The sequence below is a fragment of the Papilio polytes genome, unplaced genomic scaffold (assembly GCF_000836215.1).
Source record: "Papilio polytes unplaced genomic scaffold, Ppol_1.0 DF824102.1, whole genome shotgun sequence".
Classification (NCBI taxonomy): Eukaryota; Metazoa; Arthropoda; class Insecta; order Lepidoptera; family Papilionidae; genus Papilio; species Papilio polytes.
In genome coordinates, this window is record NW_013525102.1 from 4,665,617 (window position 1) to 4,691,042 (window position 25,426).

The following is a 25,426-nucleotide window of genomic DNA, read 5'->3' on the forward strand; positions in this document are numbered from 1 at the left end:
ACAATCATCACCTGCTAACGATAAGTCCCCACTAAGGGGCTCGGAGTCTACCCTAAGTTAGGGTGACTAGGCCATAGTCAACCACGCTGGCCCACTGCGGGTTGGTTGACTTCACACATATCTTCGAATTTCTTTGATTGTCAATTATTTCAATGTCGTATGAACGTCGGGAAAACTATGTATAAAACTATATGTACATGGCGGGATTTGAACCCATTACCTGTGGATTACAAATCAAGTGCTCAAACCTCTAAGCCACCGACGCTAACATTACTATACGATACGGATAATGGGCTAGGTCGTTGCTGACCCCCTGAAAATAATATATTTTGACAGGATTACTTTAATTGCACTTATATACTTATCATAAGACTGAAAATGAACTGAACTTATTAACATCGTAAATTCAATATTATAAGCTATGCATTAGAATTAGACCACAAGATGCAAAGCATTAACGATCCCATTACCCTAATAGGTTTTAAAATTTATTTCAATTAATGCGTTATTTAATTCATGGTTCAAAATTAAGTCATTTTGACTTTCTACTGATTTATATTTATTTATGTCTTAAGTAATAAGTCCTAATATTTAGTTAAAAGTTGCAATCGATATCCTGTTTTTAATGTATTTGTTTACGTAGGCGTGTCCTTGTTGACCTATTATTTTACGATATTCAAATAAACAGATATTTTATTCTAACAATAATATTTTTGTGTGGGAAAAAATGCCAATAAATGTCGCGTTTACGATTATGCAACTGTTTTAAATTAAAGCTTGATTTCTTGCCTTTTAACTTATGCTTCTGTTAAGTGCATTATAATTTTAACTAGCTGTTCCCGTGCGGCTTCATTCGCATGTAAATATGAAGAATTAATTTTATTGTTTACATTTGTCAAATTATCAATAACAAATGTCAAATTGACATGACATTACAAACCTTGGCAATCTTGCTTCCCCGATGTTGGCAGCAAGCAGCAACTTATGGTCTCTTTCCCACATTAGGGTTTTTATCCAAAATATTTACCCCCTAAGTTTAATGGCGTGAAAATGTGTAGCCTAAAGCGTGACGTAAGTGTAGGGCTTTTTATTAAAAGAAGAATTATTCAAAAAAATGCTGTGATTGCTGACATCTTAGGCATCAAAGAAGTGTGTGTTTACGCTTTATTATAATAGTATAGATTTATACAGGCTATAAAGTTATTTGGACGGTTGTAAAATTTGGTGCTTATAGTTACGTTAATATTTGGAGTACGTATTGCGACTTATACCTTGACCATGGACGAGTTTATTACAAATTTTAATTCATTAAAAAAACAGTATTTTTAGAGTTTTATTTAAATTAAAAGCTTTGCCTAAATATATTTATTAATTAACAATGGTATGCAATTAAAAGTTACTAATTAAAAAAAGGTTCTTAAGTTATATGTTATAAGTGGTCGGATGGTACTACAGTGGGCGCATTTCCCCCATGCGCGCACGTCGACGCATCCCCGCTACAGCCGCTATAAAAGACGTCGCCCAAACCAGCTTCGCGCTATTACGACAGTGTCTCTGTGATTTTCTCCGTCGTTGTACATTTCATTCCTCATAAGGTGAGTAAACAAATTTAAGCTAGCTATAAGTAATTAACTTCCAGGACGTTTCAATCCTTATAGGATTAAAGGGTTCTTAAAAAGGCCTTGGAATAATAGTTAAAATTAGTAAATTAAATATTATGTTAGGAATGATTAATTTAATCATAAAATTAATATAAATGCATAGTAAAATTGGTGTGAATGACATTTAATTAATTAATAGGAAAATCAGTAATAATTTTTGTTTACGTTTAAAGTTTTAAGATTTTAGTGAAAATAAACTTCTACATATTTAGAATTTCACTAGATTTGTTATAAATAAATAATTAGAGTGTTTGGTATTCATGATTTAGTGTAAATCATTAATAATTCTAACATCGCTCGCGTTCTGTATAAATATTTCCTAGATCGCTGTGAGTTGTTCGATGTCCTTACGATTTGCACATTTTATTCAAAGTGATATCTGCGGATTACGAGGAACGTATGTGTGTCAAGCTTCAGTTGCGACATTGTACACGGTGGAGCGAAGTCGAGATTATGATTGGACGCCCTTTTTCTATGGGAATTTTACGTCAAATGTTGTTTTATACGTGCTATGAAGCTTTTTGTCGCAAATTAGTTTTCTTTCGGAATAATAAGCCAAGGTCAGGTTACAATATCTTTATGTAAATAGTATACATATAAGTAATTGGATTTATGCGAAACTATTTCATGTTTTGTGTTGTAAATTTAGTTATAAAAATTTTACTAAGAATGTATTTGAATAAATCAAAACAATATTAACTTTATATTTCAAATCGCACTTTATACAAAATTCAATTTTACAAATCGATTCCATTGTTATCGAGTTCTATAAATTTATTCGTACAAGAATGCAATTTAACTTAATCCTCGACACAAAACTTAAGTATATGCAAGTTTAAATAAATTAGTGTTTCATAAGTTAACATTGCGAAGGTCAGAGCCGGCTGAAAGATGGAGACTTTCAAATATTTGATATGACATAAAAGTATGAGTTAAGTAAGATTTAAGGTTATTGAATTTGGAACCTGTTCTGCTATTGGAACTGTAATATTGACAAGCCTTCACCCCGGTCGTGTCACGTGTCGTTATAAACAAATATTATTCTTTTATAATCTTAAGTGCTATGACAAATATTTAAAAAATATGATAATTTTAACGGCAGCTTATATTATAAACCTGAATTAGGGTTGTAAGTAACCAAGGTAGTTAATTTTGACTTGTGAGGGTTTCCGAACTATGTTTTCCCTCACCATAGAAACGAATTCATGACAAGAGAGCTTTTCTTAGAAACTACTATTTTGATTTGATTTCTCACTTCTGCGTATTCTAATGAAATATTTATAAAAGGCAGTGTGGTAACCATTGTTACGAAACGGACCCTTAAATTAAGTTATCTTAATTTGTCGACCTCTGACTTTTAATTAAATTGTCATGAGAACTAAACTAATTATACTATTATTTTTTTTTAAATTATATTTTCTTCTTAAAAATATAAGATAAAAATTGTTAATAAATGACTGTATTAAATGAGTAATTGTTACTCACAGCATTAACGGCACGCTTGAGATGCGTATCTGTAAAACATTTGCACAATGAAACGCTACTTATCTGTTAAGATCTGGTTAAATAGATTATGAAATTACTTTTGGAATTTAGCTCGTGCTCTTTATCACGGTTTTTAAATTTAAAATAACCTTTACCCTCTTAACTGTAATTCGTAAAGGTATAATTTTTCTCTCAAAGGATAACAAATTAATTGTTAAAAATAATTAATGATTTCTTATACTTCTTAAAAGAAATTTAAATAACGGAAATCTTAGTTGGTTGAGTCATTTCGTTATAAAAACAGTGAAATTTCACGGTTACTTGAACGGGGTCAAACAAACTCTTCAGCTTTTTCATTAGATAGTTAATAATGAAGTGGTATTGTAGAAGATATGTTATAAGCGTTACAAAGGCTTTTGTCGTCCGACTGTCGGTTGCGAAATGCCGCGACGCATAGTTGTATTATGGATCTGTGTCAACGGATCCCAAGCGATGACCAACACGCAACAAATTGAATACGAATTGGTGAAAAAAGAGTTAAGTAAACGGAAGTTTTGCTGCTTTAATTTATTTAAAAAACTTAGCCTGTGTACTATTACGGACAGCCATGGTACAAATTTTATTCAAATCCGATCCGTTATTAAGTTAAATAATAACAAACTCGATACATTTTCGACTTTATAATGTGAGTAAAACCACTGGATTTAAAATTGCTTTTTAAATACCTAATTCCAGTAAATTTAGTTACCTGGAAGTTTTTTTATTATTAATTTGTTAGATAACAAGTTATAAAAATGTTTTATGTTGATGTTTTATAGTTAATGATGTTAGTTATTTAACATTTACGAATGTAAGAATAATGTTTAGATGTAACTGATTAATACGTTACATAATTCGTACAGTTGTCTTTATTAGTTTTAAGCTTTTTATCTATGTATTTGAATGTTACGTATAATATATCAAAAACTAAATACTGCCACTAGAGTATACTTGTGAAAAAACTATTTGAATAAGTCCAATATTAAGGTTATTTTCAAAAGTTTAGTATTATTTATTTTATACGTCGTTAGTTTAAAAAAAAACCTATTGTTATTATATACTTTTACTAAAGTTTTCTGATAAACATATTTCTAACGGTATTACTTATATGGAAAATTAATTATTTGTAGAAAACATCTTGTCAATAGGTTACACGACTAAAAACATTCTCACCATTCATTAAAACAATGTATGACTAGGTCACATGACAAAACTTAGTCGAGAGAACAAGTTAGGCGCCGTCTATTGCTTCGAACTTAGATAATCTAGTATTGTAACTTGTTTCTACACTTACATACGACTAGAAGCTTGAAATTCTAAGTTGCATTTACCTATTTTAAATATAGAATCGACGTTACATTCTTCCAGACTATGCTCTACATCTGTATAACAAATTTCATCGAAATTCATTCATCAGTTTAGGCTACAAACTCTAACAAACATCCATCCATCTAAACTTCCGCATTTATAATATTTGTAAAAAGTAAGACTGCGAAAAAGTTATCATAATTATGAAATGAAATGTAATTACCATTTCTGATAAGGTTATGCGAATGATTGTTTTTCACAGTTTTTTGCTAATAGTCGTTTTAAACTGGCTGTTAAAACAGAGATTATTATTATCAGAGATTAGCTGATCTTTTTGGATATTAATAACATAGTATACATGTATTAAATAGTACGATTGGTCTCTGTCCAAAGTTAAAACGACATTTTATTTACATGGTTATTTCTATTTCGAATGTTTAAAATACAGCGAAACAAAATAGCATAGAGCAGCATCTCGAGTCAATTGACAGCAATTTGGCTCGTCCGAATTAGCCGCATGGACAAATGGCAAGTTTGCGCAACAGTTCAAGGCTAATGCGGATTCTCTGTAGCCCAGAGAACAGACTCGCGAGAATGTGTGATAATAATTGTGTTTTTATCTAATAATTGCCGGATGTACACAAAAGCTCGTTTTACTCGTGTACACGTGACAATGTTGTTTTTGTGTTAACAAATGGAAAATTTGTTGAATACGAAAAATAAGTATCTGGTTGAAAATATTAGTCATCTCATCAGTCAATCATTCTATTAAATGTGGAGGGGTACACCGCTAGGGGTAGACCTGAAAGAGATGGATGGATTGCGTGAAAGGTCACATGATCAAGAAGGGAGTGATGACTGAGATGACGGCTGATAGAGCTATTTGGAGGACGAAAACCCGGTGTGCCGACCCTACGAGACTAGGATAAGGCAGGGGAAATGATGAAGTCTACTACAATTCTTAAAGGACTGATGATTTTGTCTTGCTACGTCTTTATACTTAACATGTTTTTTTATTAGATTAATTTACATTGAACAAACGTGAAGTATACAGGTTTAAGTGGCCGTAAAATAAGAGAAAACATCATCAATCTTGAAGTTAAAACGATGTCTGTGTGGACTTCATTTAATTTTTTTATTTCAGCATCATAAAAGTTTTTTTTTACATATCAGTAACACTTATAAGACATATTAAGGCCGTTTTAGTTTAATAAATAAATGATAAATAATTATTCCGAAACACATGCTTGTTACGATACATTTACTTTCGCTCTTTGTTCTCATTAAATCAATTGCGGTAACTACCGTTGGTAATTATTTATCTATGTTAAATGTTACTTAACATACGGGTATATGTTTAGCTTACGAAAATTGTTCAGATAGAATGTTTTAAGATGTTTAATTTTCTGAAACATTAAAATAACAGAGTTAAATATTTTATACGTATATTTCTTTTATAAGTATGGAAGTAAGCATTACAAAATGATATATTTTCTCTTACCATAGAGTTTAATAAATATTTATTCATAGGCAATAGACATGTCATAATTATTTGACAAAACTCGTCGTTTACGCGTTGATGTCTTTTATATCGCCAAACATTTCTCACGCAACACGAACGTAATCTGTCTTAATAAAAATGTAAAAAATACATAAACAAGTAACGTATTTATATGAGTTACACGCGATTATTAGCGGTAGTTGTCGGATTATAGTAATTTATCCTCGCGAGACACATCTCGGCCCACAGGCCTAGTTTTGCAAGAGGTCGCAATCAATCTTTATATCGCAAGAGTAACATACAGCCTAAACTCCGACGCCTTTGCCTCTCATGTTTATATGCACATTTGTAAGATTTTAACCAAAATTTACATTCACATATCGTTTAATATGCGTAACTTTAAAGTAAGTTTGCGCTAACCGTATTAGTTGAGAAACCTAAACTTTACGAAATCTTTTTTATTATTTTAAAATGTCTTCAGTGTGATATTATATACTAAAGATAACAAAAATCGTTAATAGTACCTTGATAGTGCGTACACTACACCACAGGTACAACCAAATAATAGTTAATGTAAATAAACCGGTAATATTGAATAGGCATTGAACTTGAGGGCCTCAACTACGATAGTGGTCACGTATTGATAATTGATTTGTTTATTGTTTACATTCAACTGTCCTACACATTTATTATCCATACAAAATGAACACACAAGTTATATAGAAGGATGGAATACATACATATATCTATACTAATATTGTAAAGAGGAAAGGTTTTGTATTTTTAGTTATTGAAATAACTCAAAAACTACTGGACCGATTTTAAAAATTCTTTTACCCTTAGAAGGGTAATTTATCTGTAAGTAACATAGGCTATGTTTTTATTTACTAATTTTACGGAGACGAAGTCGCGAGGAACAGCTAGTTCGTTGTAAGATAAGTGACATAGTAAATATAAACTATACTCGTAAGTACTAAAAAATAATTTCATATTCTATTACTATTATTATATCGACGTTCACAACATATTTATACCTGTTACATAACTGTGTTATAAAAGTTGCACGGTTAATGCATGTGTGTGTGTGTGTATGTGTGTTCCATTATATATCAATTGTTCAGATAAAAGATGGATAGTAAAGTTTCGACAATGGAATCCCACTATTACGTATTTGTCATCCATACTACTGAGAATAAGAAGACTTTAATACAGATCGCAGCGATGTCATTCAATACCATACCAATAACCATTTTATGACGTCACAATCAAGAATCGACCTCGTATAAGTCATGCGGATGTTCTTATAAACATATGGAATTAAGTAATATTTTTAAGAGAACTTAAGCTAATCTGAGTGTTTTAACTATTTCAATACTTTTATTATTCCTTAGTTAAACTAAACTTATATTCGCTTTACCAGTTGTAAAATTAAAAGAGAACAATTCATTCTCACACAAATGGCTCAATTAGGCTAAACTAATTACGAAATATGTATAAAATGGATGTTATTAGAGCGGTCGAAGTGTTCGGGATGTCAGACGGCGGCAAAGTTTGCGCAGAAACGGCACGAATTATCGTGAGCGAAGCTGACGGCCGGCCTCGGCTCGCTTGCAACACCCCCGTGGAAACACAATGCACTAAGCCTCGCACTAAATTCGCTATTGAGACATACATCTAGCCTCCATTCAGCTGTCCGAGTGAGGAATGCACTTTACAAATACGGTTTTAGACGATCATTATGTGTTTATATGCTTGTCTAAATAAAGATGACACGTTAAAAAATTTCATGTCAATTATTTTGCTTCAGACGTAAACGCCGCTGCTGCTAAAATGCTTTACCTAAGATTTTCAATGTTATTTTATGGTTATCTATTTTCCACTATTCTTTTTTTTTTGTCAATTTTACCATAACTATAATGTGTTCATCAATATTTGTAAAGGGATTAGTCCGATGACCAATTTATGTTAGAAAATATGAATATTTGTGCATTTTATGTAGTTTTGCAATTAGCAATATGGAATAGTGACCGTGACATACTGTGAATTGACGCGATGGCGCCGCTTGTCAACATTATTTATAATTACTAAAATATATTTGAATATAATTATGACAAACTGTATGTACCAGCGTTGTTTACACGGTAACCGATACACGTACAAACCGCTTATATTTTACGTCGGAAAATATAGCGTTATATTCACAAATATAACTTGTGTGTTAGTATTTTGCTCAAATGATGATTTTATTATTTTAATTGAAGGTTAATCTTAACGCTTCTAGACTGTAAAGCTAGGTTTAATTTCAATAAATATTTTAATGGAAGACGATTAAAGAGGATTAAGTTTGAATAAATATTGATGATCTGTAACGTGAAGGTATTTAAGATGCCTAAAGCCTTGATCGCACCCAGATCGATCTGAGAAACAGTATTGAGATCTGAGATGGTACATAACATTTACTAGAACATGCCTACGTACTGATGCTTTGCTAATTACACGTCGTACCGCGACCATGCTCTAAAATTAAATGCAAATTTAATGGGCTAGTATAGATATCAAATACTTCAAATATTATCTTAATAACATGTAGATAATTTTCTATTTAATTTGAAGTTATGATTTATTAAAGCTCTATTGTTATATTTAAAACAATTCATTGATTACACAAAACGTGCATTAAAGCTTTTATCTACAAAGCAGAGCTTTCATAGGTTGGTAGATAAAGGACTTCAAAAGTTTCACTTGCCGTGACACCACAGCCGAATTATCTCTACCCAAAAAAATTGTTATTCTATTTTATAAAGAGAATGAGATATATTATATGCAAATGATTCGACTGTCAACTTCACTTTTAGAAACTAAACTAAACTATACTATTATATTATTAGCACAAAAAGATATTAAACTCCTACGTAAAGATGAGATTAACATGTCAAGGTCGACACCATACTCTATGACTCCCACCATTATCCGCTTGACGACTGTTTCCGCGTCTTTGTACATATACAATAAGCTTGAATACATTGTAAGTACAAGTATACACGCACGTTAAAGTAATTAACTCAGTATAAGAAACACACACGTCATAATGCGATTACCCGTAATTTTATGTCATCGATTAATACAGAACAGTAACTTAAAGCTATTGTAACTTATTGTAAAGTAGTTATGCTATTATATTCACGTTACCATTCCGAAAAATCAAGCATATGTTCGTTTATGTAAACGTATTATTTTTTAGTCAGATCTGTCTGTTCGTTAATTCTATAAACGCTATATCATCAAGGTAATCAGTAAGTAAATAAAAAAGCATTTAAGATGATTTCATGATCACCGTCATTATTTTTTTTTTTTACTAAAAATATACTTGGCCTTCAATTTTTTTTTTTATTTTAATTAACATAACGTTGATGTAATCTGTATTTCAAGTGTATTACTAAGTGGACCCCTTAACGTTGAATTTAATACGGATATAATACTTGTCGTTGTCTACCGATAAACCTTTTGAAGAGGCTTAACATATAACTTTTCTCGAAACATATTGCTGCCACAACATTTAATGGTCATTTAGTGTCCTTAATGATTATTAAACTACTATAATTAACAACAATTACGTTATCGAGAACAGCATAGAGTAGAGAAACATCTTTAAAATAACCCTCAAAAAGATAGATTGCGACCCTCTGGAATTACGAGATCATGTACAGAGAGAAGGGAGTCCTTTAGTGTACATTCTGTTTTCTATACTAAGGGACTGCTTAAATAATTATTACGACTCAGACTGTCGTATAAATATAACACCTGAAGTTCAACAACCATTTAAGTTGATCTGCAGAGTAAATAAATGTAACAAGCAAGTTTCTTAACATTTGTAGCGCATGACATATGACATGGTTATGCTTTTACGGTTTTGTGTAAATTGGGTCGTGTTCGTCTTCGAAACACGTCGAGCAACACATTCGTACATACATATTCTCTTGCGTAATAATGCATCTTTCGATTGATCCTACTTCTAACTAATATGAATGCGAAAGTTTAGTTGGATGGATTGATGTTAGAAGATATCTCCTGAATGGCTTAACAGGTCTGGATGAAACTTTGCATAGATGTAGAGCATAGTCTGTAAGAACTCATAACCACTAATTATTCTTTTTAATTCCGCGCGGACGCAGTCTAGGGCGACAGCTAGTCTTATTGAAACAAAATAAAGGATTAATAAATAATGATAATAAAGCATAATACCAAAAAGCAACCGATGGTTAATTGTAAAAGGTACTACTATACTTTTGTGTAACGTATGCATTATTCTGTCATTTGTTTCTTTTGGTTCTAATGTTTTTTATTTGATCTTGAAACTTTCGAAATTTTAAAATAATGTTAATAAAAACACATTTAGCGTAATAACGACTAATGTATGGACTACGGTGACATTGGTTCTTCAATAAAAATTGCGCAATTTATACTATTTGTTTTAAATTTATATGAATGGAAAAGTTTTTCGTCACATGAAGTTGCACTGGCCTTCTGGAAAGGTGAGAGCGCAAATAAGAGTTCGGCGACACTTGAAATTCGAAAGTGACAACTGTGAAATACGTGGAAGCTCTTAAAATGTCAAAAGCAAACATTTATTTTTGATATAAAAATGTACAGTAATATGATCGCAAACAACGAATGTTGAAATAAATGTTATCTATTTACTTCCATAAAAATCTAAAATCAATTCATATATTTTAATCATTCTCTCTAAGAGTGTCTAAAATGTATCGATTGCCCTTTAAATGACTAATTAAGTTTTTACATTTGATGGACTAAAAATTTTAATTAGAACACTTTAGATAATGCGAATGGGATCGAGATAACTTTTGCATTTTAATAAGGCAATAATAAATTTAATTAAGTAACGTAATTGTTTTTAGATGCAGACGTGGGCGTTGGTGGTGTGCGCGGCCGCGCTGGCGGCGCTAACCGGCGCGCAGAAGCCGGGTCGCTTCCTCTCACTGCCGCAGCCGCAGAAGTGCGCCAACAGTGAGTTAAAAAACAGAAGCTTGTTAAAAGTAAAATGTCGCATAAAAGGAAAATCCCGAAGGAAGATATAAAAGCATAATTTCGCAACTTCTAATTCAGCACATCTTATTCCGGGAACGATAAGGCGTTTTTATCATAATTTTAGAATTATTATACGTTAAATGCAATATAAACACTATTGAAATAGAATTGCGGAACACATGCTTAAATAATAAACTGGATGAAAAAAGGAAAACAAGAGATCTACGGTCTAAGGTGATCTTATTAACCTTATGCCCATTAGCGGTTGACCTTGAACTGACTTTGTAGATGAAACCTCGCAGTAGACGGACGTGTAGCAATCTCCTGTTTCGAGAACGATCGTTAAATCGGCCGCGAATCGCGGATGCTGCGTCCTGTCTATTTCTTTCTTAAGTTTATATACAAAAGGTGTTTTAATAATTTATGAGAGTTTTTAATAATGAATGAAGATTTCTTATTTCGATTCATACCGATCTTAAAACAAATGCAACAACTAAGTTTTAAAGTAATTATTTTGTCAATCCATACAACTGAAACCGTGAAATGTCAACACGATCGAACGAACAATCGACACAATTCAATTCTGTTATAGAATTTAACCGTGGGTTTAAAAACTACTGGAACAGTCATCACTAGTTGAAAAAAACACAAATTTTATATAGGTCTTTTGGCAGGCACAAAGTTTCAGTGACGTCACCGTTTAAGTTTCATTGTTTAGTCCGCTTTATTCATAGAAAGTAAAAGCTCAGTTGTACAAGGTCACGGCCGCGCTCGAGGACGTTCCCTCTCTTTCCCGCAAACTTTCTCGCTCTATCCTGCACCACCTATCAACGCAAGGAAATAGCTTTTCCGTGTCTTACATAAACTTCCACATAAACACTGTATGGAAATTTTACACACTAACCATTTAAAATGTAGGTCAATCTTGATCGAGAATTATGCAATCAAAACAATGTTAGCAAATCAATTGCCTATGGAATTAGATTAGTGTTAAATTCCTCATAAGAAAAATAGGAGGTTAAAATTATATAACTTATTGAGTAATTTTTCGGCTAATAACAAATTTTTTTTTTTTACCTTACCTAACACCCAATTGTAGGTCTTACGGATAAACTGATATGTTTTGTTTGCATAAAATTGCATCACTCATCCTCTAACTATCTCTGTATCATCATCATCATCATCACCAGCTCACTATATGTCCCCACCGAGGTGCTCGAAGCCTACCCTAATTTAGCGTGATTAGGCCACACCCTGTATACCTATTGTGAAAAGACACTTCTTAAATTCTTAGTATTTTTGTTAAAAGTATCTTCAACCTAATTAAAGCTTTTGTAAACTCCGTGAAGGTGAACTGTTATGAAACGATTAAAGTATTGAATTATTCAAATCATTAAAGTAAAATGTTTAAATTACAATTTCAAATAACCATTCATACCTTGGTTTGCGATAACAGAAAGAATGAATATTTATTATCTGTTTTCATAATATCAGGTTCAATGGCACTGAGCTTGTAACTTGACTTTATAAAGGTAAAAGTCGCCTCGTAGATGAACTCGGTTGCACAATAATTATGGGGGTCGGAGAAATTGAATGAATCATGTAACACAAGATTATGGGTCACAAACTCACAAACAGCAACCGGTCCATAACATGGTAAAGGTGGGTTTCCACCACGCGTGATTCGGCATATTGACATGCTCGGACTCATTCTTAAAGAGGAATGTACCCACCGCTTATCAATTCAAACCCTTAGCGCTTTGCCACTACAATCATAATTTATTAAACAAGATTATGAAACGAAAGACGAATGTAGCATTTTCTCCATATAGATTAGAAACCTAGCTGCTGAAATCTTCGCTTTAGCATCTCGTCAATAAGCTAGAAATTTTGTCGGCTCACGGCGTTCAGATAACAGACAATGCCTCGTGGAAACCCATCTTAAGATTGTCCACGTGCAGCTAAACCGCATACCATAAATGTCAACGTAACATGTAATGATTACAAAAGACACAAATAACATTCGAATAAACAAACCTGTCGTGTCGAGTTTTTGTCTATGTCGAGACACCTTGTCCTCGTAAAGGCAATAATGGGACATAACAACTCTAGCTATTATTTAAAAATATAAAGTACTAGCTTTTGCCCGCGACTCCATCCGAATGGAAATAAAAAAAAGTAAGTAGTCTATGGGTTCTTCCAGACTATCCTCTACATCTATACCAAATTTCATCGATATCCATTCAGCCGTTTAAGCTACAAACTCTAACAAACATCCATCCATCCATCTATCCATCTAAACTTTCGCATTTAGTACGATTAGTAAGATTATAACACGAAAACCGCGTCAATTTTATCTCTACCAGTATAATACATTATTTTTATGTTTTAAAATATAGTAATGAGTTCCTTAATATTACTAAATAAGTAAAACCATTGAATAAACCCTAACAATACTTATCCGAACAAAGATCACATAGTCAGCATTATGAATTAATAAAATATCTAGTTCAAATGTTACTAAAAATATTTCTTTGTTGTGTAGAAACATACTAGTTAATTTTAATCCTTTCACTTGTTAGAGTGAAGAAATATAAGTTTTAAACCAAACTTATAATGAAATAGCGCAAATAATATCAACTTTATATTCATATATTCATAATCGTGTAAGATTTAACTAAGTAAATGTGGAATATTATTCACATAAGATGGTATTTTTACCACATATATGGCAACAATATTAAAATAAGTTTAATTAGTATATCTAAATACTATCTTTGGAATAATATAAAAAGTATTATCGCGATCAGTGTGACTTCCGGCCGGAACAATATTATGGACTTTTTATATACTACTTTGTAAATATAGATTTCTTCCGACATGTAATCGTTTCGCTATAATAATATAAAACGTTTTGTAGTATTTATAAGTTAATTAAACATAGCCATATAGCAACATTCCTCATCAGCTCCCTAATCTTAGCCTACTCCCGTAGGGTCGGCGTACCGGGTTTTTGTCCTCCAAATAACTAATCATCCGTCATCTCAGTCATCACTACCTTCTTGATCATGTCACCTTACAAGCAATCCATTTCTTTCTAGGTTTACCTACACCGCTGTACCCCTCCACATTTATACCTAACGTCCTTCTTGCTACATTCGATTCATCCCTTCTCATAACATGCCCATACCTAATGCAACATTCCTAATTTTATCAAATTCTTAACCAATTAATATACATCTTACATCTATGTAATCAACACATATTGAGTTTTTCACACACATAGTTACAACACTCACATACAGTAACTATAAAATTAAAATATACATTTGAGTCTATAGTTTTGTGAACTCGACAACTTCGCAACATTGACAAGCGAGTACATCTTTATAGCTTCGCGTTCTCTCATTTTAATGGCAGTCAATAACTTTTGTGACGGGCCAACGTGATCAGTTTGGTCTCAGGGACGCCCCGATTCGATCACGAACCTCAATTACACCAATTAAGTAAGCCATGACGATATCCGATCATTTTATTCCAAATCATTCAGTACACTTGTGATTGGAAATTTTATAGTTTTTACACTAAATACTGACAATGAAAAGTTGTTGATGCTGTCGTTACAATGAGAGTGGCAGCCGCTTTCAAAGACTTTAATGTTTAAATGACGTTTTACGGAAGACACTAAAGAGCTTTCTTAAGTAACAATCAAACGACAACAGCAATTATAAATGTTCATTATTTTAAATATTTCGTTAAACAAGTTACTTAATCCGAAATCCAAAGAAGTGCTTCTATTGACTACAGTTACGAATCATTTTATAACATCTATAAAATGAAACACAAGACATTGTATGCCGGTGCGATTAATTATTTCGTCAGTAAATAAAGGTTATTTTATATCAATAGTTTGTTAACCAATAAAAGTTTCAACACGACGATAACGCAGGCGGCGAGACGCAAGAAACAATGTCTCTAATACAAATAATACTTACTCGAATAAGATATACGAATACATGAAAGTTTAAATGATATACGGTAGCAAAAAGTATCGATTCATTGTTGTAAATAAAGTTATTAAAATTATGTAAAAACTCTCTGGAATAGTTATAAAAATAGATATAAAAAATTGTCATATCATTATAGTATTTTTTTAACTTCTAATAATATTTTCTGAATGAAAAGTTAATTTCGCAACGAAGCCTTCATCAAATTGCCTTTCAATATTAGTTCAAATCAATGGATGATATTTTACCTCCAACTTTAAACTTTAAAGTTCTTAAATACCTTTAAGGTAGTTACGATATATATTACTTTATGATTGTTTCGTTTGCAATAGTTTTGCAACTAAGTAGAGTTTAGAATATTCAATAGTATTCAGACCGTTTGTTGATATTAAAACTTTTGTCTCCTCTTAAGAAAATATACGGAAGAATAGCTTCAATCTTTTAAATCTCATTTAGAACAACCGCAGACATACTAATATTGATTAGTTAAGAATTGTCTCAAACATGTAAAATCATTATACGACACCATTGACGGATTCGGAGCCTATCCTAAGTTAGAGGTGGCTAGGCCACATAACTACGGTAGCCCAGTGCGAGTTGGTTAACTTCACAGTTACTTGCAGCTTTTATTTCGAATGATATATGCAAATTGAATCACGGTGTTATCCTTCGCCGTCGGATAATACACATGAAATTCGAAAATTGAAAGATAGACTGGTACATGGCGGGAATCGAACCTGGACTTATAGCTATGGTCTGATTAGGCCCTTAACACTGCGTAACTGACGCTCATTCTCTACCATAAAAAAGATCACGAACTCGACTTCAACTCGAATTTAGTACTAAGTATATCATAATAACAGTAATTTTTTCATACAGAAAAGTTAGGGCTTAGATTCTTGTGTTAATCCTTGACCTTCGTTTTGCCGATTCAAGTTATGTGTGAAAATTTCAATAAGTGAATTTGCATAATTACTCGAGACCTTATCACGGAATGCATACATCCGCCGAATACAGAGTTATCTGATAAAGTCTTTTGAGTATAATGAGCTATTCAAAGCAAAGTACGTAAGATTCGCGAGTATTGTTCTCAAAGTTGCGTGTACAGTCACCGGTAACAATCGCACATCCGTCTGTCACCGCACAAGGTCCTTATTCAAAAATAATTGTACGCCGTGCGAATGCGAATCCAAACACGCTGGTACAATCACGCCTCTAAACTTAATGCAATGACCTGTAATTATTGTACTTAGTAATGACACGTTCACGTATTAGTTTGTTCAGATATGTTTCTTAGTGTTTGATTTTTTAAAATTAAAAGCAATCAATAAATTATCACGAGATATATTTTACGTTACCATAATTTGACCGTTAACTGCAACGAATTGCTCAATTTATTCAAAAAATCAATAAGGGCAAATGAATTTACACAAGTAATTTGTAATGCAAAATCTTGAATAGTAAAATCAATTTTTATTGCAAAAAATATAACCTACGTATCCCAATAAAGAAATGTTACAAAGAATATTGTTTTTATTAAAAAAAAATCATTAATGTATTTCCTTATACATAAACAAACCGGAAAACATCGCTCGTAAGTATAGTATGCACATTTTATCCTAATACAGCAGCTTCCGAGGAAATTGAAAAACTATATATTTCCTTAATAGTATTGAAATAAAAACGATAAGTAAACATACATTTTGACCATATAAAACAAAGTTTTAAAAAAGTTGACTGCATAGTATCGTATAATTTATCTACAATATTTACTCGTATGTACCTCAAAGTATCTTAGTATCCTGTATTACAAACACTCAGCAAAGAATACGTAGTCGATAAACAGGCATGTCATGTTCTTGTAACGTAACTTTTGTCCAACGAATTACATCATAAAGGTTGTTATGTAAAAGTTCGTTGCGATTGCGACATCTAGTGTAATTAGCACGAATTGTTTAGGGAAACTTCAATGTCACGACCATGATTGTGTTGGGTACACGACCCGATGCGCAGGGTCGATGTCTATTAACTTTGTATACCCGTGTAAATTATTACTCTGCTATTCGTGCCGTGTTACGTGAGGTCATATTACGTAGCTGTGTCCTTTGACTGTTTGTCGTTTGCGAGCATCGAATTTTGATGCAGAATTACCAATATATTCAACGTTGTTTAAAAGAATCACGTTTTAATGTAGCGGTTTCGACGGTATTGGACTTTTAATAATTGAGTATTTTTAAAACAAATACATCTCTGTACTTTAGGTTACTCTCTTTTTGTAACTGAAACTTTTTTGGTAATAAAAATTATATAAACACTAGAGATCGTGTCGTGATTTTTTTTTACTCTTTATAGGACCAAAGGAATTTTTCTACCGCGGCCATAACTACTTCTTCACGGGACACGTGCCCTCGCTCGCCAACAAGAAGTTCGACTGGCTGGACGGACGCAACATCTGCCGCGAGTACTGCATGGACCTCGTATCCATGGAAACGCAGGAGGAGAATAATCTCATCTTCAAACTTATACAGACGAGTAAGATACACAGTTTTTATGTTAGTCTCTGCCACATTTAGACATAGAGTGATACTTATAGTTTTAGAAAGATAAATCTACGCTAAAAGTTCCCTTAATAACTTTTGAGTGCGGCAGTTCGTATTGTGTTAATTAGTCTACTTTTTAGTTATCTTTAGATTTTCTTTATTTTTGTTTAATAATGTAGATCTTTGTTTTAAATAATGAACATGAAATCGTATATCGAAAATAATTCATTCTGTGAAGATTATTGTCACAAAAATTGCAAGAAAATATTATTATGTTGCTAAAAGTAATATGTTTATGTAAAACTTTCACTTTCTGCTTTTACTTTTACTTAGTATTGAAGTATCTATTGTATATTATCTAAGTCTATTGTATACTATTTGATGGCCGTGTCCTTCCTGGCTTCTGTTTATCGATTTGATTCCAAGGCAGCGACGACATAATACAACACAAGATATTCATACATTAAGCATTCCCGAAAGTCGTGAACAAAAAATAAAGAAACAGATGAATAACGAACTTCCTTTTTAGAAATCGATTATAATGATATTATAAAAAGACTACTATTTATGATATCCATTAAAGTTATAATAATTGTAGTTGCTCATTAATGTATTTTTTTACAGACGACATACCTTACATTTGGACATCTGGTCGTCTCTGCGACTTCAAGGGTTGCGAGTCTCGCAAAGACCTCGAACCGAAGAACATCTTCGGGTGGTTCTGGTCCGCGAACAGGGAAAAGATGTCGCCCACCAACCAGGTCTGTTGATATTCTTTTTATTTACTTCCATTTTCAATACTATCTAAACACTATACGGTCAGTCGAAATTTAAATAATAGGTGTCGTTCGGAAACAGTTGGCAACGCCATCTATCTATTCCAATTGACATTACCCGTGAACTACTCAAGTAAGCGTAACATAGAGACAAAAGGTTATCAAAAACGTAAATTTATGCAATTTCAATACTTATTATAATCAATTTCTCAGATTCCCAACGGTTGGGGTTACAACCCTTGGTCTCAAACCGGTCACAAGAAACAGCGTCAGCCTGACAACGCGGAGTTTGACATCAACGGTACTACAGAATCCTGCTTGAGCATTCTCAACAACGTATACAATGACGGCATCGCGTGGCACGACGTCGCCTGCTACCACGAAAAACCCGTCGTCTGCGAGGACTCTGAAGAACTTCTTAATTACGTCGCCAGTACCAACCCTGGCTTACGTCTGTGATTTAAACCTACATTTTAAGGTCACGTATTAGGCAATTTCAAATTTCGAACAGGTTATAAGGATTTCATAGACAATCCAAACTATTTTTTTTATTTTTATTTTAAAAATTATTCTGACCCGTTTTAGGCTGTACACTCGTAATGTTCATTTACTGCCGTTTTAAAAGTTATCAAAGAATCAATGAATTTTAAAATAACTGTTTTTACCTACAATTGTTATTTTACATTGGAACTTGCCACAGATTGGATAGTGATCTCTTCCAGCCGCACTGCCTGAATACCGTCGTACATTATGTACAGAATATAATTTAAGACTTACGTAAGTTTAACTAAGTGTATTTACATAAGGGAAGAATTTCTATTTGTATATAAAATAAAACTTTTAGAAAAATAATTGGTTTTATTCAAAACACCTTTATACTTTTATAAACAAAAACTTAACATCAACATGGAGAATGTTATGAATTTTGACAATGTTTGCAAAAAGAAGTATTAATATCAATAAGATATACTTGAAAACATAAGTGATACCATTTTTTTAATTACAAAAATAAAAAAAAAACAGCAGAAAGAAATCACCGTCACTGATTCCGATGACCGCCATTCCAGATGGCAGGCGTTAATTTCGAGATAGTCAATCAATTTCGAGCATAACAATTTATACTTAATATAAAAAAATTAAAACACTAATGCAAATATCTTCGTGTTGTTATTCCACATCCGATTCCTTTTAAATCGTGGTCTTTGTAACGCTCGCAAATATTCAGATCTCGAATCTTATTTAATAATATTTTTAAAGCATTATATTCTCGACCGTGCAGAGTTATATTCATATCGGCATATTTTTCGATTTCATCGTGCGTTAATTTGTAAACATTTTTCTCTTTTTCAACATCAAGCACAGTGCTGCCATCAAGTACAGTGCTGCCATCTATTGAGCTTTCGTCGGAATTTGGATTTAATGCGAACTCCGGTTTTTGAGTACAGATGGCGCTGTACTGATATAAATTAGTTTCCAAATTAATCACAGGAATATTTGAATCTATAACGTTTGGTTTTAAAAAACATGCACGATGTTTACGTCGACTTGTATAGAAATTTCCTAAATCTGTAAAGAAAAAAGGTACATTATTATGAAACAGCCACAGAAAATAAATATTCAAACAATTACAAAAAAAATCTTACTATTTATGTATGCACTTTTATTACACTCTAAAAACACAGGCCATAATTCTAATTCGTGAATGAAGTTCTTCAGGCGATTGCCTGGCATTTCTAGATATAAGTCTCCCAATATCTGCAAAATGCAATACATATACATTTAGTAAGATTTAGTAATTCATCAACTGAGCTAAATATTTTAGTCACCTCTATCTCAATAAGAAATCTTTGCCAAAAAGGAAATCACTAAACATAGTTTTCTTTAGATTAAAAACCTGTACTATTACTAATCAGTAACTATGGTAAATTATTTATGAACAAAAACAATAAGTCTTGAATCGAAGAACATATTGCTAACTGTTTATAATTTAAACAAATTTGATAAAAAACATGTTGAGAATTAAGATTTATGAAGCAAATGTAAAATTAAAGTTTTAAAGTGTCATTATAATTATAATTTATTTTAATGACACAATATTAATTAACAAATAAATAAATAAAAGCACAAACCACATCATTGTATTTCGTTGTCATCAATGCAAGAGGTACAAAATAAGTGTTTCTAGCATTGTTTATCAATTCCTGGGCTTTTTCAATGGCCCCCTTGTTCCATTCAGTGGTAACACCATTTGTTATCTGACACTCTTGACTGATTACCTATATTCAAAAGACATATTGAATCATAACATAATAATGTTAAATAATTTAAACATACAAAATCTATTTTATTAAACATTTCAAATGTAATGTAACAAAATATATTCAAGCATCTATGTTTCACATTACCAAATACATCAACCATTTTATTTTAAAGCAGATTTAAATGTCTTAAATATTGAGAAATTAAAAACTCATAAATCTCCTACAAATTAGTACTCAATTTGCATTTGAAATAGGACTGAACAGTTTTCAAGTAATAAATTTAGCTAATTTTGATTATAGATGAAATATTTATAAAAGTAATTTGGTTTTTGATAAACTTACCTTGTCAACTGGAACAACTCCATGTACACTAGCTTCGAAAATAATACTCGGGTACGTTTTGTAACGCTGAGGCAGGTCGACGTAAATAGTATCCTTATCAGGACGCAAAAATGTACCGTGATCGATTAGCCAAATCAAAAACCGATTTTCCATAGAAATTATACCCCGAGTCCATTTATTTTTCCACATTACTGCAACATACTGAAAAAGATATTTATTAAAATGTATAAAACATATATTCTTCTAGAAACAGTTTATTTTTCTTACCTGTCCGTGGTTAACGTTAGAAACATCATAAGAAAGTTTGTCGAACGTGGTGTAATCATCGAGATTAATATTTTCACTAATTGCACCTTTAACATAACAAAAAAATGAAAAAGGGTTTGTAAACGTGGTAATAACGATATCCATTGTTATTATTTACAGTCCTTTTGGTAGCTTTTGTTAATTAATCGTAACAGTAGTTTTTAATTTCTTCTGCGAATTGCTGGGAGGGTAGCAGGGGGGGCGGAAACGTTTGAGATTTGTCGAGTTAAGAATGAGTCAAAATACTACGAAGTACTTTTTAAATATACAAATGTATTTAAAATGTCCGCTACAATTACAATACATCTAATTAAAGTTTATATTCAAATCGCGAAATGTGCCTTCTTATTTTTTTAATATAAATTGTTTATTTAATATCAAGAAAACAAAACAAGCGTTTAATCAATTACTACCGTATGTCAAAAATGTGTCGAAAAGGAATAGAATTTGATTTTATTTTTTAAGAAATTGTAATCACAACAAAGATTTTACGTGGATGTAAGCGATGCGTTTGTGTTTAATACACATTAATGCGTTTTCATATTTTGTTCATTTTAATTGTAATTTAAAGGGTAGTTTTAAATTTTAAATTAGTAACTTTTGGAACTGTAATATGGCAGATCTTTCATAAGGGACGCGTAGACCGCTCTTCGAGGAATTTGCTAAGACAGAGACAGTAATATTGTATGATGGCTTCTAGACCCAGTTATGATTATGTGAATTAAAATGAAGTCAAACAGATTATAGTATTTGTTTGATGTTGTTTGTACAGGTATGTTCATATTTTCAACATCATATGATTTAGTTAAAATGTTAATTGCTAAGAGTAGTCATTGTAATGTTGTTTTTTGATTGTTTTATTTAAAAACTAAATTATAAAACGTATTATATTGGGACACACTATTATTTTCCACTCGTTTGACCTACTACGTTTAATCTTTGAAGCGCCTTGAGAAATATCAATAGTAAATATGTATATAAAAGAGATGATCGATAAAAAAGTAAAACGTGCTTAAGCAATATCTATTTCATGATATATTGATAGGTACAACCGTAGTGTATCGTTGCTACACCATGCTTCAACGGGGATTCGACTTGTATACTGTTTGAATGTCTGCGATGGCGTGGCATCGCGTTTTACGGAAGCATTGAACGTGGTTTGGTTACGGATTGCTTGACGAGGTGCAGCGAGGCAGTACTGAAGTGATGAATTCACTTAATAAATACTGTTTAAAGAAAATTTTAAAAATCTTAACTCTTTTTACAACTTGTATTTAAAAATATTATTTCGATAACGAATTATGACAATGTCTCCTCAATGACAAGTACGATTGAACCATTCTTTTATCGAATTTGTATTCTACTTTCAATGTACCTTCAGATATCAATGGTTGGCAGATGAGCTCTTCTACGGTTGTCGGTACTCCAGTTATCCGAGGACGGTCTTTTATTCGATTTATTTTATACTTACATCTAGCTTTACCTACCTTTTGGACTTAAAGTAGGGCAGTGGTGAATGATCTCGAACCGAGCCGACCATTGAGCCCTCGTATTTCATTATATTTTACATCAAGTTTTTACCTCGTATGAGTTGATGCGGTTTTAAAATTTATCTGTATAAATTTCGATGAACTAAAATTATTGTTATCCATATATCTTTAATTAACTTTTAATTTTTATTTTTATTTGTGTTTTCTATACAGATCAACAATGACAACTTCTCTTCATTCCTGTACAGGATACCAAATCTTGGTACAACACACCCCATGTCTTTTACAGCGGAGGCGGCTTGAAAATCAATACTCGCTGTCTTGAGGCAACGCTAAGGTATCCATCACTTCATCTTATCCCTTGGGCGTGGTATACATGACTGAAGGAACAAATTAACTTACAATAAACGCTAACTACGGAAAATAACAGTGTCATAGCTCCAAGGTAGTGTTTAACTCTCGCTGGCAATTGTTAGAAAACTTGTTCAACTGTTTCCTTTATACGTAACTCGTCACGAAGAAGGATAAATGATTTATGATATTTCAATGTATTTGTACTTATTGAACTTGTAGCAAACCTTGTACTATTGGATTGTTTTTTAAGTTTGAATAACTGATTAGTACGTTTCCATTTACTATCCTTTGCAATGTTTTCATTTAAAAAGTATTATAAGCTAAAAGTGCAAGTTTTGGAAAACAGATAAGCTGGAATACTAAGCAAGATAAATTGTAACGTTGTTCAATAATAGAAATGTAAACAGAAGCATTTCAATCTTATCGTTAAATACAAAGCCTTTTTTGATTTAATATACCTTTGATTTTGTTGTTTTTGAGCAAAAAAAAAACTTTATTTTTTTCTAATGTGCGACCGCCTAGCAGAGGTCCCCTGCGGAATTACGATCTAGGTCGTAGGCGTGGTGTAAAAATCATTTGCTCTATTTGTCTCTAGCATGAGGGCTAAGCGTATGTCACGTTGTCACGTTGCATTCAAACACGTTCATTGAAACTCTCATACTGATTCGTTAATCTACTTCGCTTGAGATAAATATAATTTATCGTTTAGTATATTCAATTAGATTATTTAAAAAGTATTCGACAGTTTTTTGCCTCCATTTACTTATTTAGTCGCCAAATGACGCCCTTAATCTTTCTGTTACCAACTTAACCTACAATCTCATTTAATTAAAGTATTTATGTTGCCGAAGTTTGGTGGTAGTTTGCCTATCTTATACTAGTCTATTTCTAAAGTACTACCTTTGATCTGATATTCAGTTCCACGTTATATTTAAAAATAGATCCAGTTAGTAGTCCGTCTTCCCTGCCTCCATTTGACCTATTTCATCGACAAGCAGCGGCTATTCATCGGAGTGGTCAGGGTCGGCCAGCTGCCACTGTTGAGGTCCGTAGGCCGTTTTACATTTTTTATCAAACGACTCGAGGGCGCACTACCCAGTTTAAAACCAAAATATGTACCATTCCGATAGCAATGCATGAGTAGGCTTGGCAGATTCCCAAAATATGACATAAAGACGTTTTAAAATATTACACTTGACATAATTGCAGATGGAGGATTAAAAAAAGATTTTTTTTTCATAATCACGGTATTTCAAAATAGTGTACTCACTTATCTTAAGTCTCCTAAAATCTTCGCCTCATATTCAACCCAATGCAACACGTATGATAACAACATTTTGATACAAAGGTTTAGAACAAAGAAACGAGACGTGATGACTGAGTTCCTTCGTTAAATATAGGAAATTTGAGTTTTATAATCGCGGGAGCTTTACGCTAGATCAAACAATTTATGCTTTTCTGTCTACCCTAGTTAATTAACAGGCTCGTTGAAACTGAATATTTGTACAGAAACTTTCTAATTGACTCTTATAACTTTGTTGCGCAACAATTATTTATTCGATAAGAGCATACATAGGTACTAATTATATTGCAAACGGACAGTTGTTCCAAAATCCTTTCCGTGAGCAAAGAGCTGTGCCCATTCCATCGGGAACATCGAGATATCGATCTTGAAACCGGGACGACCACGCAGACCCGCAGCGTGGCGACTATCCAACTCTAAAAGCTTTACTGCCTTATAAGCCCTTTAACGTGATTACTCAACAACCAACCTACGTATGGCAACATTTATTGAGAAATCTTAGTTACTGTGCAACAAGAACGATTCAACAGTACCTTGTTAAAAGCAGTATCGCACTCAATCGACTTTGGAAGTCAACTAGGGTATCGTAATAAACAGTTTTACGTCTCTTATCATTGCAATTAGTTACGAGATACCCTGACATTCGTTGCCACCACAACACATTGTACTATCACATTATATGTTACGTATACTTGGCAGTAGTCTGAATACAGGGTTTTTACTTGTTAATCAGTGTCATAGACCTGATAATGTTATGTTTATGAATACTGCAAGACGAATGCGTGGTCGCAGAAGCCGCGGTCCGGGTCGGCGGGGTCACGCAGAGGTGACGGTGAGCGAGTGCGTGACGCGGGCGGGCAGCGGGCGGCGGTGGCATGGCGGTGGAAGCGGCCCGGCGGCTCTCCCGACGGCGGCGCGGCGGCCGAGGCGGCGGGCGCACGCACGGAATGCAGCGCGGGTCGGGGTGCGCGGGGCGCGCGCGGGGGCCGCTGCTGCCGCGGCGACGC

General features: G+C 32.9%; 2 protein-coding genes across 2 annotated transcripts; one reads left to right on the top strand and one right to left on the bottom strand.

The window, feature by feature from the left end:
- The first annotated feature begins 1,490 nt into the window (after positions 1 to 1,490).
- Positions 1,491 to 19,215, top strand: LOC106099815. The gene is made up of 5 exons (XM_013278482.1): positions 1,491 to 1,595; positions 10,911 to 11,019; positions 17,400 to 17,579; positions 18,212 to 18,348; positions 18,577 to 19,215. Exons 2-5 carry the CDS (start codon positions 10,911 to 10,913, stop codon positions 18,820 to 18,822), a joined length of 672 nt encoding a protein of 223 aa, XP_013133936.1. The 5' UTR covers positions 1,491 to 1,595; the 3' UTR covers positions 18,823 to 19,215.
- A 42-nt stretch (positions 19,216 to 19,257) lies between these two features.
- On the bottom strand, positions 19,258 to 21,450 carry LOC106099560. The gene is made up of 5 exons (XM_013278130.1): positions 21,234 to 21,450; positions 20,967 to 21,167; positions 20,493 to 20,639; positions 20,007 to 20,118; positions 19,258 to 19,929 (listed from the first exon to the last, which is right to left on the bottom strand). Exons 1-5 carry the CDS (start codon positions 21,375 to 21,377, stop codon positions 19,508 to 19,510), a joined length of 1,026 nt encoding a protein of 341 aa, XP_013133584.1. The 5' UTR covers positions 21,378 to 21,450; the 3' UTR covers positions 19,258 to 19,507.
- Positions 21,451 to 25,426: the final 3,976 nt, after the last annotated feature.

Excerpts from the sequence above, each read along its gene's own strand:
- LOC106099815 (XM_013278482.1), top strand. The coding sequence starts at position 10,911 with ATGCAGACGTGGGCGTTGGTGGTGTGCGCGGCCGCGCTGGCGGCGCTA. Across the intron at positions 11,020-17,399 it reads GCCGCAGAAGTGCGCCAACA|GACCAAAGGAATTTTTCTAC; the intron begins GTGAGTTAAAAA and ends TACTCTTTATAG. Across the intron at positions 17,580-18,211 it reads CTTCAAACTTATACAGACGA|ACGACATACCTTACATTTGG; the intron begins GTAAGATACACA and ends ATTTTTTTACAG.
- LOC106099560 (XM_013278130.1), bottom strand. The coding sequence starts at position 21,377 with ATGGATATCGTTATTACCACGTTTACAAACCCTTTTTCATTTTTTTGT. Across the intron at positions 20,119-20,492 it reads CAACGAAATACAATGATGTG|ATATTGGGAGACTTATATCT; the intron begins GTTTGTGCTTTT and ends TGCATTTTGCAG. Across the intron at positions 19,930-20,006 it reads TAAAAGTGCATACATAAATA|ATTTAGGAAATTTCTATACA; the intron begins GTAAGATTTTTT and ends TTTTCTTTACAG.